The sequence below is a fragment of the Phaseolus vulgaris genome, chromosome 4, assembly GCF_000499845.2.
Source record: "Phaseolus vulgaris cultivar G19833 chromosome 4, P. vulgaris v2.0, whole genome shotgun sequence".
NCBI lineage: Eukaryota > Viridiplantae > Streptophyta > Magnoliopsida > Fabales > Fabaceae > Phaseolus > Phaseolus vulgaris.
In genome coordinates, this window is record NC_023756.2 from 9,991,444 (window position 1) to 10,007,255 (window position 15,812).

The 15,812-nt window shown below is 32.3% G+C and overlaps 1 protein-coding gene across 2 annotated transcripts; it reads right to left on the bottom strand.

The window, feature by feature from the left end:
* Positions 1–2,332: 2,332 nt before the first annotated feature.
* On the bottom strand, positions 2,333–6,976 carry LOC137837224 (delta(7)-sterol-C5(6)-desaturase-like). Of its 2 annotated transcripts, none has more exons than XM_068646160.1 (3): positions 6,587–6,976; positions 4,350–4,655; positions 2,333–2,966 (listed from the first exon to the last, which is right to left on the bottom strand). In XM_068646160.1, exons 1-3 carry the CDS (start codon positions 6,822–6,824, stop codon positions 2,674–2,676), a joined length of 837 nt encoding a protein of 278 aa, XP_068502261.1. In that variant the 5' UTR covers positions 6,825–6,976; the 3' UTR covers positions 2,333–2,673. The 2 variants fall into 2 exon arrangements, with proteins under 2 accessions (XP_068502261.1, XP_068502262.1); XM_068646161.1 differs by lacking the exon at positions 6,587–6,976 and adding an exon at positions 6,452–6,544.
* Between the last annotated feature and the right edge of the window lie 8,836 nt (positions 6,977–15,812).

Sequence of the window (15,812 nt, forward strand, 5' to 3'; positions counted from 1 at the left end):
TAATGATTTGTGCTCTCTTATGGACAAGTTTCTATTGGAGGTCCATGTTCAACACCAAAAAGATAAAACCACCTTTACTCTCTGTGGTTATGATAGCAGTCTTTTGATTAACCAAACTACTCATGAAATTGAAAAGTAGTTGATTAATGATGTATAAACTTATCCCATACCAACCTTTATTAATAACTATTGTTTATTTTATTTTTATTAACAACTATGTTTCATTCTTATTCTATTGCCATAATATTATTAATATATGGTGAGAGGTGTGAGTTTGATCCTTTTTCTACTCTAGAGTTCGGGTCTTGGATAAAATGTTTGACTTTTAGATTAAAGGTTGTTCTAGGTAGTAACTTTTTCAGTTTCTCAAAAACTTTAGGATGAACAAATTATAAAGTCATAAGTAAACTTTTTCTTGGAGAGATATGTGAATTACTTTTTAAGTTAGATTAGAAATTAAACAATTATATTCGTACCTATACTTTATGGCTTTCATAAAAAATTATTATTATATATATGTGCATAGGATATTGCAAATGCAGAGATTGAGAAATCCATGTCTTCTACAACAAAAAGAAAACATGAAATTGGAGATAATGTTAGTACTCAATTTTAGTCCATTAATATGATTTCTTTTATCTTTAATCATGTTGGTCATGTTATTAGTGTACTATATATGTTGTTTGATGTTTAACATTGTAACCATGCAACAACCTCAGTTGTCAACTTTTCTAACATCTGTTAAGAGATTATTGTTCACTCATTTTTATTGCGAAGATCTTGGTAAAAAAAAATTGATATATATTCAGTTAAAAATCTCACATCGATTAAACATTAGAGTATTTCATAGTATATAAAAATCTCACATCCATTAAATATTAGAGTATTTCATAATATATAAATAAATAGAAACTTCATAAGTAAGTTTTATAAAATTAAATTAGATTTAAAGTTTATTTCTTAATATGATATCAGAATCTTTTAAAATCTGTTTTAACAAGAATTTGTTGAAATTATCAAATCACCCTCTATCAAATCATCGATAAATATATTTATATTCATTGCATCAGCATTTATTTTCTTTGTGAATATTTTATAAATTATTAATTTTTTGAGGTGGTGTCGGCAGAAAAACGAAGAGTTATGTGGCCATAAAACATATGAAGATATTTAACACAATTTTAGAATATACTAAGAATATTTTGTATTTGTATGGTGTGCCCCCACCTTTCTCCTCGATAAAACTTATGTTTGATCTAAATACTATTGACTAATGATGGCAGTTATGATATATTATTGTCCCATTCATCTTTTAAAATTTTATATTTTATCTAAATAATATTAACTTAAATAATTGGAGTTTATTTCTCTTGATAGTAGATAAGATAGATATTATTGCTCCTTTTTACAGAGGGGTTTTTATTTTCTCCATGGCAACATTCACAAATAATAACTTAGGAAATAAAACACTAAAATAATCTGTTCTAAATTTTATTTTCGTATTTTCTAGGCTAGGTGGAAGAAGATTAGCATCATGGGGTTTTTAAGTGTTATCAAATTATGGTAATTTAGAAAAAATACGTAATTTAAATTAAAAAAAAAACTACCAATTTTAGGTTTTGCTGTTATACATTGCTATTATTCATTCTTAATGAAAAAAGTATTCTTCTTTCATTCTTAATATCTTAAAGCACTTAATTATTGTTTTAACAAATTAATTGACTAGAGTTTGGAATAATTTAAGTGTGTTTAACAAATTAAATAATAATTTAATGGAAAATCTTACATGAACAACTTTCAATTTTCTTACACCATTTAAACACTTAATAAAATAACATTTTTAATTTCTTTAGTTGATTCATTCCAAATTATTTTATATTTTAAAATAAAAATGTCACATAATTTATTGGTGTTGAGTGGGGGTTTACTAGGACATGGAGTGTTTCCTTATCTTCACCTTAGTTCAATATGAGACACCAGTATGGGCTAGTTGACAATTTTCCACCAAGTAGAAATATCAATAAAATCAAAACAAAACACAACCAAATTCCAAATTCAAGTTCTAAAAACAACGACACTCATAAATTTTCCTCAATAATTAGTATTCAAATTTGATTCTGCATATATGATTATAATGCTTCCAATCCAGAATCCAGCTGTCTTTGGATTTTTTACCAATTTGGTGAAATTTAACATCATAGTCCCAAAATAACTAAAAATTTTAAAATCTATCAAAATAAACAAATTATACCAACATGACACAAATTTATTGCGAAAAAATCGTGACAAAATAACACGACTTTAGTGTAATCAAATTTCAACTAGACAGGTGTTTGAAGGAATGGTCTTCTTGCATTTCACTTTAACATTGAATCATAGAAGGAAAGAACAGTGAAACAAATCAAAGCATTTTTAGTTGGCCAATTCTCACACATGGAGAAAACAGCATTACCATCTGAATCTCTACTACACAATCTGAGAAAGAAAAAGACCTAAACCACATAAACTAACAATAGAATCAGAGACAGGGAAGCTCCACTTTTAACCTTCTACCCTGTCTCTCTAACATAAAACCACCTTGCGATGCAACACCAGAAAAATACAGAACACATTTGTGCTTTACATGAAAAGAACCATATTTCAACAATTCAAACAGAGATAGCCAACAATCCATCACATTGCCTTGCCTTCTTCCTCCTTGGGGTCTTGAAGTGTGCCAAACATCCAATCCATCCATATGGTGTAATGGCCATAGTTGTGCCGATATGTAGTGTGGTGAATGGTGTGGTAGCCAGCACCCATAACAGGCCACACCTTTCCATGAATGCAGTCATGAATATTTGCAGTCCAAACACCCTCAAGGAAAAGGAGAGCTAAATGTGTAGTAAAATGAGTTGGGATAAAAAACAAAGAAAGGGTATGAGGTAATGCCTGAAGAATCCCATCAAGAGGGTGAAACGCCAAACCTGAGATACATGTGGAAAAAAGTCAGTACACCCTTCTTCAAAGATCAAAATGATGGCGAAAGAGAAACAAATGGTAGAAGAACAAATAAAGATGATGTTACTATTCAAAACCAGAGTAGTATGCCAGAACAACACAAAATTAAACAGACTAGTAACATGATAAAAAGAACAACGTCCATATACAGTGGTGCCAAAATTGGAAAGCTGCTTCTAGCAATGAAAGTGAGTCGCATTCATTTGTAGGAAGACAAAAATAACAAAAAATACATTAAATTAATGGTTTTTTAACTAGAATAGCATGTCCCTTACTAGAGTAGCACCAACACTTTTAAAGCGCTCATATTGGATATGAACCACCAAAATAGTATACCAACAACTGCTTGGAATGTTAGCAAAGTTTACCTCGTCAGCTTGCAGAAAAGGACAGTAATACTAGTAATAGACAAGATCAAGATTCTAGAAAAAGACACTACTAGCAGAAATCACTTGGTGTATGTATGATGGCTAAAACGTGAGAAGTGGCATAGCATGTTTTGAAAGTTAAGTGATGAATCCTAGGACTTTCGATTAAAGCCAACAGATAATAATACCTTGATCCATCACCCCAATTTTGGGGATTATATCCACAATAAACTGGTTGACAAAACAAGTCACATGAAATGGGATGTGAATAAGAACGTTATTGATAGAGGCACAGACTCCTTGATTCCTACAGAAGTACATATTTTTGTCTCTATTTACATATATACTCAGCTATTATCTATATGATTGGTTTCTGTCCGTACCTTTAAATCCTCAACAAAAATCTTCCAGATTCTCTCCCTGTTTCAGGTCAGTCTCCCTCCTTCATAATATGTCTGTATTTCAATTTCCCTTATATCCTCATTAATGATCACTTTCCACACTCTTCCTTATATTAGGTTTCATGAGTTTCTTAGAAAAGATGAAGCAGATATTCTAGATCGGTGATATACATTGACATCAAATTTCAACCTACAATTATCTTGGTTTCAGAAGGACTGCTTTTATTTCAGACCTAGTGATGATTTTGAGCCCATATGAAAAATATCATATCAAACTTATATTGCACGTGATAAAGGTCTATTACAAGTGATTAACTTCAACGTTCACCAGTAAAACACAGTCAAAATCACATACTGTAATCCTTATCAATCTCTAACCCTTAAAATCAGCATCATCTACCACAGCATACGCATAAATTATGAAATAACCCAATAATAGACTAAAAACATCTTTTAAAGACATTATGAATTATCTTCTTGTCAGGGATTTATAAAAGGTTAAAAGAATTATATGAAAAGAGTTTTGGCTTGACTTAACTACGACTGAAGTGTTTAACTGTTGAATATTTAATGTACTTACCAGCAAAAGGGGAGAGAGTGTTCTGCTTATTGTAGATGTGATGAGTAGCATGAAGATATTTGTAAAGTGGTTTAATGTCATGTAGCTCTCTGTGCATCCAATAAATACCAAACTCTACAACAATTAGATAAATAGCTAAATACACAAAGTATGCAAGCCAACCAATATGATATAATCTAGGATAGCACTTTGTCCAGCCAGTTTCTACTAGGTACTCTGAAACAGTTGGAAGCAAAGTGTACCACGGCATGGCTTTCATAGCAACAGCTATTTGCAACAGCATGGCTCTTTGAGAGGGAATAGCATCTGCAATGGTAGATTTAAATATATCAAGAAATGAAAGTTACAAAAGATCCGATAAGCACCTTAAAATTAAAACCACAAAAACCACATGCAATTATACTTGAAAAGAAGCATTAGTTTTGAAACTTTTAGTTCAATTGTTCTGCTTAGTTGAGTTTGGACTCTAACAACTCAAACTTTCTAGAGCCAGTCCAAAGATGAATATAAACAGCTTGGTCTCAGACTTCTGAACATAGTCCAGAAGAAGTAAAATATAAACAACTTGCTTTGTATTAATCTATACAAAGATATTTTATGCTACTGTTTGACATAAAGAAAGGGGTAAAACTATAGTCCAGACTAATATGTTATATCATGATCCAACAAGCCATTAAACTGTTTTAGGTGAAGCAGAGTACTACAAATTGTCTTTCGTGGCCAATAGACAATCACTATCGTCTAGGAAGAAAAGCTGAAGAAAATTGCATAGCAGCTATTTAAATGAGAATCTAGTCAATTCATATAGGTATGAAAGAATGAAAACAATCAATCTTCCGATTGACTAAACTGTAGAGTATAGAACAATTTAGTGGCAGAGGCAGTATGATCCCTGCTGTAAAACTTCGAGCTGCACACTTATAAAACCCAATGTTTTAAACAGTGGTCACTGCTACAGTTTCATTTTGAACCTTAATATTGCAAAACAAGGTTGCAAACAAATGTGTTTAAAACCATATAGGTTACTTGTAATGATGAAAACAGCCCGCCTAGGTCACAAACAATATCCATCTTCTAAAGATCATAGCAGAGAACAGAACAATAAAATTCCTCTCAAGTAATGCATGAAGATGAGTGATAATTTCAAAAGGTAAAGTAACTGCCCAACATTTAAAAATATTCGAGCACTGCATACAGTCCACTCTGTAAGCTTACTAAGAATTTGCAAGAGCATGCATCATACTCGGTTCGGTGAATTTTTACAGAACAAGAACAGAAGTTCGTGATGGTAGCATAATGGATAGTGAAACTGAAAACCTTGCCTTGCCCCGAAAAAAACTCTCCACGTCATTTTCCCCAGAGGTTGCACGAATACAAACAACAAGAAAAACCTTTTCCCACTGCGTGAGATGGTTACATTGCACAGACGCAACTGGGAAAAGTCCACTCAAATTACTATCTTAACAAGAGAACCAAAAATCCTTATAATCAACTAGAAGAGAAGCAATCATTCCGTTTACTGAACAGCACATGATATACAAAAGTCAGAACAAATCTATAAAAGGAAAAGCGGGAATCACATACATCAGCATAACTGTTACAGTCCGAGAAGCATAATCCATCAAAGATAATCAACTTAACACTAAAAAGAACAATTACTAAACAAATCCAACCACTGAAAATAACACCAGAAAAACCAAATCCAATTGAACTCCAATTCCCCTCTCCATAATCCTAAAACGCAAAACAACTAACAGTGGTGGTATCAGAACAAAAGCCAGAACACCATCTTTTATCCTTTTTTTTTTCTAAAACAAAACCATGCAAGAGAAACCAGAGTAACAAACTAATCAAAAACCCATTTCATTTCAAAGCAAAAATATACCATCTTTAAAAAGCATACAGAGAAGCATAGCATAACATTTTACACTCCAAAATCCACCAATTTTTATTTAAAAAAAAATCAAAAACAAAGCAAGGAATTAAAAAACTAATAAAAACCCATTTCATATCAAAGCTAAAATATACCATCTTTAACCAAACACAACACAGTTTCATATCAGACACTAAATAGAAACATCTCTTTCAGTCAAGATTCAAACCTTGATCAGCTTATTGTAAAAAGTATTAGTCCATTCCGATAAACACAACATTGTGATTGAAAGCAAAACACGATGTTCACATATAAAATAACAAAAAAGAATAAGAAATAAAGGCCAGAAAAAGGGGTAAAAAACCTTTGGGCAGATAAAAGTTACGTTTCCAATAGTAAATGTAGAAGCACCACATGAAGCCAGAGAGGAGGTAGAGAAGGACACCACCGATATAGTTGCGGAGCCACGTCTGGAGGAAGTGCGGGAGTGGGGCCCACACAGAGTGCGGCAAAAAGGTGCCCAACACAATGCGGTTGTAAAAGTCGGTGTCTTCACGGAAGAGGCTCCCATAATCACTTAACAACGATGTTAGGTCCTCCATCGCCACGGTGGAGAAGAAACGGAATCAGAGCACAACTGTGTAGAGAGAGAGAGAGAGAGAGAGAGAGAATGAAAGTGAGAAGAGTCGCAGAGGGGAAAATGCAGTGGATGGTTTATTTCGTCTTAGTTTAATTAATTAAAACAGGGTACGATTTTGAGGTGTCGTGTGATGTTGATGTTTTTTATTTTCGAAAGCATGTGCCAGTGATGTTGATGTTATTCTGTGTCCTTTGTTTCGTTTTAAGCGTCATTTTTTATTTATAGAGACATTTTTTTAATTAGTTTCGTAGATTTTTACTTCAACTTAAGTTGAGGTGATTTTCACATCAATGATTTTGGTATCATTGTTATATTATAAATATTTGCTTCATTTTTTATTTGTTTATTAGTTTTGTAAGTATTTATTTTGTATTTATAAAAATAAAAAACTAGCTCTAATATTTAGAATATATTTTAATATTATAAATAATAAAATTACAAAACAAAATGACTACACCAAAAAGAGAAAGAGAAAAAAAATTTATATATTGTTATGAATGTATGTATTTATAAAAAGGATAAAACTATTTTTGATAAAATTAATTTTAAAATTAATATATTTATTGTTCTTTTAATATAGGTGTACAAGTGTTACTGACTACCATCTTAAATTAACTCAAACTAAAAAGTCATTAACTAATTCATTAAATAATTTTGTGTATTAAAAAAGTTAAATAAAACAGCTGCACCATATACTTCATCGGCTAAACTATTATCAAAATAATTAGAAGTATTTAATTTTAAATAAATTAAAAAAATAAATAAAATAAATTCATTGATATCTTAGTTGTAACAACCTTGAATTTGTTTTAGGTGCATGTGTTTCGGAATGATGTGGTATCGAATGTTGTTCACCGGCTAGTGTAAATACTTAATTTAAAAGGGTATATGTAATCAATTAGGTAATTATATTTATATTATTATAAACATTAAATATGACTCATCAATCATATAGTCTATTATAAACTTTATAAATAAGTACATTAGACAAAGCAAAGATGCATCTTTATTACGACATTAATAGTATCCAAATACCGAATACTCATTTGAGCATCAAGATCATAACGATCCCTTCCTAAACTATCATTTAAATACGACTCGGTTAAGGAAGCTTTGCCCAACATGACAATCCTTCCCAATGCCTAAAAATTACGACACCTCGGCTAAGGAAGCTTTGTCCAACACGACAATCCCCCGGATGTCTAAAACATCACACTTGATCGAATCAGTCAAGGAAATTTTTCCCAACACAATAATACCCAGTATCAAATGTAAATACCTCAAGGTAAAAAGGAATACATGACAAATCAGGTAATTACATTTATATTATTGTACACATTAAATATGGCCCATCAATTATAAAGTTCATTACAAACTATATAAATAAGCACATTAGACAAAGCTAAGATACGTCTTTATTACAACATTAATAGCACCCAAACACCAAATACTCACTTGAAAGTCGAGATCATAACGATCCCTCCCGAAACTATCCTTTAAATACGGCTCGGCTAAGGAAGTTTTTCCCAACACGACAATCCCTCCCGATACCTAAAAATCGCACTTGATCAGCTCAGTCAAGGAAGCTTTGCCCAACACAACAATCCCTCCCGATATCTAAAAATCGCACTCGATCAGCTCGGTCAAGAAAGTTTTGTCTAACACGACAAGCACTAACGACACTCAATTTAACTTAATTGATTTTGGAAGTTTTTCCTAAAACGAAAATTTCCCCCTATTAATAAAAGAATTCCAAGGTCCAACCACTCGAAACCTAAATAATAAAAAATGAAAAAAGTTCTTAAAATTTGAAAGAACGACTCAATTCAAATTCATTATCGTACAATCGACATAAAAATTACAAAGTTGCAAATGTTCGGACAGCCAGAATCATAGTTCCATATAAAAACTTAGACAAAATTAAAAGAAATCATTCTATTATATATTCAAAAGAGGTGAGACCCACAACCTGGGTCCAAGGATACCAGAAAACAAAAAACAAAATCTAAGAAAAGTTAAAAACCAAACACCTCTTCTAATTGTTCATCCTCTTCCTCCTCCTTCTCCTCGTTGGCCCCGTCCACCGGTACAAACTTACCGTCAACAACATATTTTGTAATATCGTATCAGGCGTCTTCAACCGAGGTGTCATAGAAGAAAGTCGTCTGGCGAATAGCTTGGTTGAAGCATTCCTTGTTAATAGGAATGAGAAAGGACTAGTAGTGAGAATATTCTTCCTTAGTCGACGTTTTACCGGTAACAAGCTCTTTTTTAGCATAAGGTCGTTTAATATGACTTTGTTCCAAGTCTTTCAGCTCAGCTTACAGGGTCGAGATTTTCGACCGGGCATTTTCAAGTTTATCCTTCGCCCGACGAGACTATTCTTCTAAAGAAGTATTCTCCTTCAATGAGTTGGTTGAGTCAACCAACTTTTCCTTCAATTTCTCAGTCACAACAAAGAAGGACTTATGCACCTCAGTTTTGATTGTCCTAGTCAACACCAGACCCCGACTTAGCATTTCAATGCAAATCCATATCATATCTTCGATCGGCGCTGAGGCAATGACCTGCTTCTGACATGGGGTGACTGCAACTTGCACTCCCCTAGCAACTTGAAGGTTATCCCCCAATAGATTGAAAGAACCATCACCGGCGCTCGACACTTTGGGTACCTTTCTGTCCTCCGCCGCTTCCTTTGCTTCCTCGCTCGACCTTCACCACCAAATGGAGGAAGTAAGTCAATGACAGGGGTACCTGAACCCCCAGCTAATAACTCAAGCGAGCTTTTTTTTTCAACTGTCGACCTATTGATGAAGCTTCTTCATCATATTAGTCGCCTCCGAATCAGTTTGAGTCATGATACCTATGAACAAAAATCAAATTCAACACGGTAAAAAAACTTAGGAAAATAAGACTCAAAGAAATTTCTACATACCAGAAAAGTCCATCCAACGGTGGGCGATTGATACACAGCAAGAATCTTCCGAGTAGGGAGCCTCTTTAGTAGTTGATAAAAAAACTTATAAAATTTCTTTGTCTTCAGGAGTCATGGATGACCTTCACCAAGACTTATACCGAGTAGGAGACCAGGTCCAATAAAAGGAAGATTTGGTTTTCCCTCAACGTCATAAAAAAAAGGCTTCCCCTCCAAGTCAATGAAAAGTTTAAATTAATATCTACCATTAAAGTTTTTGTAAGATGAGGTGAATGGGGCAAAAAGGATACTACATGGATGACTAGACAAAGAAAGTCAATCTCTAAACTGGCCAGACGAGAATTATAATAAAATAGAAAACACAAAGGGGACACTTTCAATCTAAATAAATCACAAATAAGCCGAAAGGCTTGCAAAGTAGCCCATGAATTAGAATGAACCGGGGTCGGGGTCATGTTGATTGTAAGGAATCCCATTATAAACTTGTCAAAGGGTAAACTTACGTGGAGGTCAACAAAAACGCACGTATAAATGTAAATAAACTCTTGACTCGATCACTCCCGACCGTGACAAAAACTTTCAAAAGGGCTACAACAGTCGTTGTAACCACATCTAATGGTGAGTCTGACTTTAACATTGACACTTTTGACACGAAATCATCGACCAAGGAAGAGCCCCGGTACTGTGTGATATGCTTGATCAGGAGAAGTATAAGAAGAAGAGTACCCTTAAGAACCATTATATATATATATATATTCACATCTAACGGGTCTAACAATAGCAACTTGAAACGTCACTATTAGTGGAACCATAAGATCTATTCACATCGGGTAGTTACAATAACTTTAAAGAAATATCATGAAAATTATCCTATCAACACCAAATTTGCATAAAAGAATACATAACAAATCATATAATTTCATTTATAAATACACATTAAATATGATTTATCAATGGTAGAGCCCATTATAAACTGTATAAATAAGCATATTAGACAAAGCAAAGATACGTCTTTATTACAACATTAATAATACCCAAATATCAAATACTCACTTGAGCGCTAGAGAATCTTTTTGCAGGTGCACTTCTGATCGAAAGCTGAAGTTTGAACAACAGAAGAAGAAGAGGATGGAAAGCACAATCGAGGGATGTAGCTTCATCTTAACTCCTTTATATAGGTTTTGGAACATGATCATTGTACCTTTGATTCAACTTAAACTTGATCTTTACTAGTCTTCAATGAAAATCTTCATCTTTTATGTCTTAGACGTTTGATAAGGAAAAGTTCTGATAAAAATCTTCAAAGCACTTCTATTTTGATTCTGCTTATATAAATAGCAATTACGACATAATTAATTATAATCGCATTGAATCACTTGTTTCCTTAAAAAGATGATTATAAGATCGTTTGTAATAAAAACATTTTCAATCATGGATCTTATAGTTGTTAAGAAAATCTTTTCAAACACTTAATTTTAACTAGAAAGTATTTTATTGTCAGGACTTGTTTAGAACTTAAATTCATATTAACCACTTATATGATCTATTACACCATTTATACGGAGACTTGATATAAGCACTAGATGGTTTAATGTCTCATTCAGCTACCATAAAACACATATTAGAATGTTCATATAATTTTATCACATTCAAAAAAATAATATACTTAGAGTGTTTGTTATCATAAAAATTTAGGATAGTCTATTGGTGTTAGACCGTCTAGTAGGGTTCATAGGGTTAGGTCGTGTAGGGTCTCAACAATAAATAAATCAAAATAGTTTACATTAAAAAAACTTGGTTACAATGATGTATATTTTATCTTATAATGCATATGGTGGTAGATCCATTTGTAGTAGGATTAATTAGGATTACCAATAACTCTCCATTAACCACTTTTATTTTGTTAGGTCAAAGTTCAATAAACCCTTTTGTTTCATTTTGATTTTGTGCTAAAATAACAAAGTGTAAAGCATACTTTTATAAGCATCAAATTTCATTTGCTCAAGTGATTTATTTAACCTAATCGATTTAAGTGTTTTGCTTATGCTTTTCATCTAATAAGCCTTTTCTTGAATAGATGCAAGCATGTATACTCCGTCTGATAAGTTTTTGCTTAGACAGACAATAAATATACTTTGTCTAACAAATCATAAGCCTTAAGCATTCATTGTGCATATTGAAGAACTATAAATTCTTATTCTCTATGTGTAGAGAATGCTCATTCTCACATCTACCAAGAAGATCTCATAAAGCTCATGTCTACATTAATGATCTCTTGAAAGACACATTAAATATGCTTCACTCCACCAACCATCCTAACATGCCTCTGTGTTAACTCTAGAAGGATTATATGCCTCACACAGTCCTATGCTTTACTATAATTAGGTAAAAGTTTTATGATCTAGGCCTGATAAGACAAGCTAGTTATCGGGATGTTGCTTGAAGAGGATATAAGCATTTAATGCATCTATATATATATATATATATATATATATATATATATATATATATATATATATATATATATGTGTGTGTGTGTGCATGGACAAACACAAGCTAAAGAAGAAAACCTACTTTAAAGCTTCTCAATGAGTAGAAATAATTTTCAATAGTTACTCTCTCCAAACCTTTATATAGATAGAATATTTCAAGATGAAGAAAGTATTGACAATGACAATGACTAAGTGATATTCACTATATCTAAACGCCAATTCTCTATATGCCTTAAAGCTTTGTAACAAATATTGTTTGTGTTCTATAGCCACATACAATAGTGAGCCTTATCTTGTATCCATCTCAACATGTAATTTTAGTTAATAACTTGTGATCTTGTAGATCATACCTTTTATTTAACAAAAAGGTTTAGTCATGAGTCACTGAGTCCAAAGAATACTTTAAGTATTTGTAAGGAGTATTGCATTATAAAGAATACTCATGTTTAGCTAGGAGTGGTTGCATTCTAAAGAATATTTGTGTTTAGCTTGGAGTGTTTGTATTCCAAAGAATACTCGTGTTTAGTCAAGAGTGGCTACATTACAAAGAATATTCGTGTTTAGCCAAAATTGGTTTTGTCTAAAAAAAAAGGCTTGTTTTTTTAGCCATAAGTGGTTGGATCCAAATAATACTTATCTTGTACCTTGCAACATTAGTCTGTATTAGTGAAATATTGATTGGGATGATTAAGAACTGAAGGTAGTTTATGTGTTTCAGATGAACCAGTATAAAAATACTCTACATATGTATCTCTATCTTTTAGCTTGTGCATTGCATGTTATTTATTTGCAACTAACTTAAAGACAAGAGTTTTGTCAAAATGTTTTCTGAAAAAAAAAATTAACAATATATCTATCATGTTGAAGTTTTGTCTGAGGAGGGCCGTCAAATGCATCTCTCCAGAGAAAACAACATTAAACTTAATCTATTTGTATTTATCCAAACAAATATTTGAGAAATTTTTTTAAGAATCTTAAAATATAATTCAAACACCCTCATTTTCTCCTCATCCATAGCCACAAAACTCAACTTCAATTATGCTTCTTCGAAACCCTATTTGTTCATATTAAAAGCGCGAGAAAAATTGCACTACCCTTACTCGGTGTTCATCATTTGGAGGTGGATAAGGTTCGTAGTGAAACAGATTCAATCTTTTAAAAAAATATATAATTGTTCTTATCGAATTTGGACATGGTGTCTTCTGATGTATGTGTTCCGAGTTGATGGCGAAGACCGAGCTTTCTTTGAGGATTGCCAAGCTTTATCACCAAAATTCGAGTTATAGTCCACCTGCAAAAGACTCTCTAACGCTCAAGTCAGTAAGAGTATATTGATATCATAGTAATAAGTGAATATCAAGTATTGAGTGAATGAAAATACTCCTTGGAGTTTGTATTTATAGATAGTAAGAGTTTCACATGTATCACTATAACCGTATAGATATAATGTCGAGTTGTATAGAATCATTCCGAGATTTATGATATAAATATATATATATATATCTTTTAGTAGTTGTAGTCATTTAATATTTTAATTTGTAGGTGGTTTGCTTAAAATATTAACAACATGGCTTTTAATCTAGTGATTATGGTCTTATACTCAACCTGGTTGTTAGATGTTTCAAAGTTGAAGCGTATAGCTTGCTCTAGTGTGATCTGATTAGGAATTTCCAAAATAATGCCAACTCCACTACCCCTTTTGTTGGATGATTCGTCTACATTTAGAGTTAACATTCATGGTCTTTTCCATGTTGTGGGAACTCTACAATGAAGTCTGCCAAAAATTGGACTTTCATTGGTCCACTTTTATCAAAATGAAGCCCAAACTCAGGCAATTCAATTGATCATACAGTCATTCTTTCGATGAGTTAGGACTCTTGTAAGACTTGCTTCATAGGATAGCCGTATGAACTATGATATTAAAGCTCCTAAAATAATGTCTTAGTCTTTAGGGTGAAAAGACTAGTTCAAGGACGAGTTTTTCTATCACTTGATATCTCTCTTCAATCAACTGTAGAGTTCGACTGGTGAAGTATACAGGTTGTTGCTTCTTGCCCTCCTCATAGACCAAGACCGAGCATATAGCATAATAGGATATTGCTAAATAAAAGACTAAAGTTGAGTGTGAAGGAGGACTTGCCAATGTACGTAATGATGTTATGTCTTTCTTTAAGTGGGGGAACATGTTTTCATATTGTTGATCCCAATTAAACTTTGTTGCCCCTTTTAGTAAGAAGAAGAATAATTTTTCCTTTTCAACGAGCTTTGGGATAATCGAGAGAGAGGAAAATTTGTCATTCAACCGTTGGAGTTCATTAAGGTTGTTGGGGCTTCTTGTATGCATTATTGCTTCACATTTATCCATGTTAGTTTTTATGTCGTGTTGGGTGACCCATGAAGCCATAAATTTTCCCCTTTCAGTCCCAAAGAAACACTTCTCTAGGTTTAAGCGCATGTCAAATGCTCAGATGTGGTCGAACATTTTTTCAAGGTCCGCTAGATCATGACTTAACCACCATGTCATCAACATGGACTTCCATAAAGTACCAATAAAGCTAGTGAAGATTTTATCCATTAGACCTTAATAAGTAGCACCCGTATTTTTTAAGTCAAAGGGCATGACTTTGTAGCAAAAGTTAGCACCATTAGTCATGAATGTTGTTTTGCCTTCATCGGGAGGATACATTATGATTTGATTGTATCGTGAATAAGCATCAAAGAAGTTAAGGAGTTCATATTCGGAGGTGTTGTCAACCAATCTATATTGGGTAAGGGATATATGTCTTTTAGACAGGCTTTGTTTGAGTATGTATAATTAGTGCATATTTTCCACTTTCCATTCATCTTGTTTACCATGACTACGTTAGACAATCATGTGGTATAGGTGATTTCTCTAATGAAGTCGGCATGTAAAAGCTTCTCTAACTCGTGACCCACCCTTTAAGCCCACCAACCAAACTGACCTGCTCACACCCATGCATTGAATATCCAAAAACTTTGTCCAGTACAATTTATATATATATATATATATAAATGGTTATAATAATTTATTATTTTAATCTGCATGTAATTTGTTTATAATATTAACTGCACGATTTTTACGGATTAAAGTATATTCATGATATTTATTCATTAATAATCCATATTTCTTGGGACCGGTATTACAATAGTTATATACTAATATTTATATACTTCCTATGATTTTATAAATTTGAGTATTATTTTATTTCATTTCTTTTAAATTAAAATGTTCCATATTATTATAAAATATACTATGTTGGTTGATAGTTTTTATTTATGTGCTACATTTATAAATTTGTATATTAAATTAATTTTCTGTTCGTTGTAACATATATAGTTTATCTAAGATGAAATATAAATTAGAACATTTTAGTTGGGAAACCAAAATACATCAACAAATTAAATAGATTTAAATATAAAATTATTGTTTAAAATATATAAGTAAATTAAAATTGTAAAAATGTGACAAATTCATTGCAGATTTACCTGAAGATGATGAAAT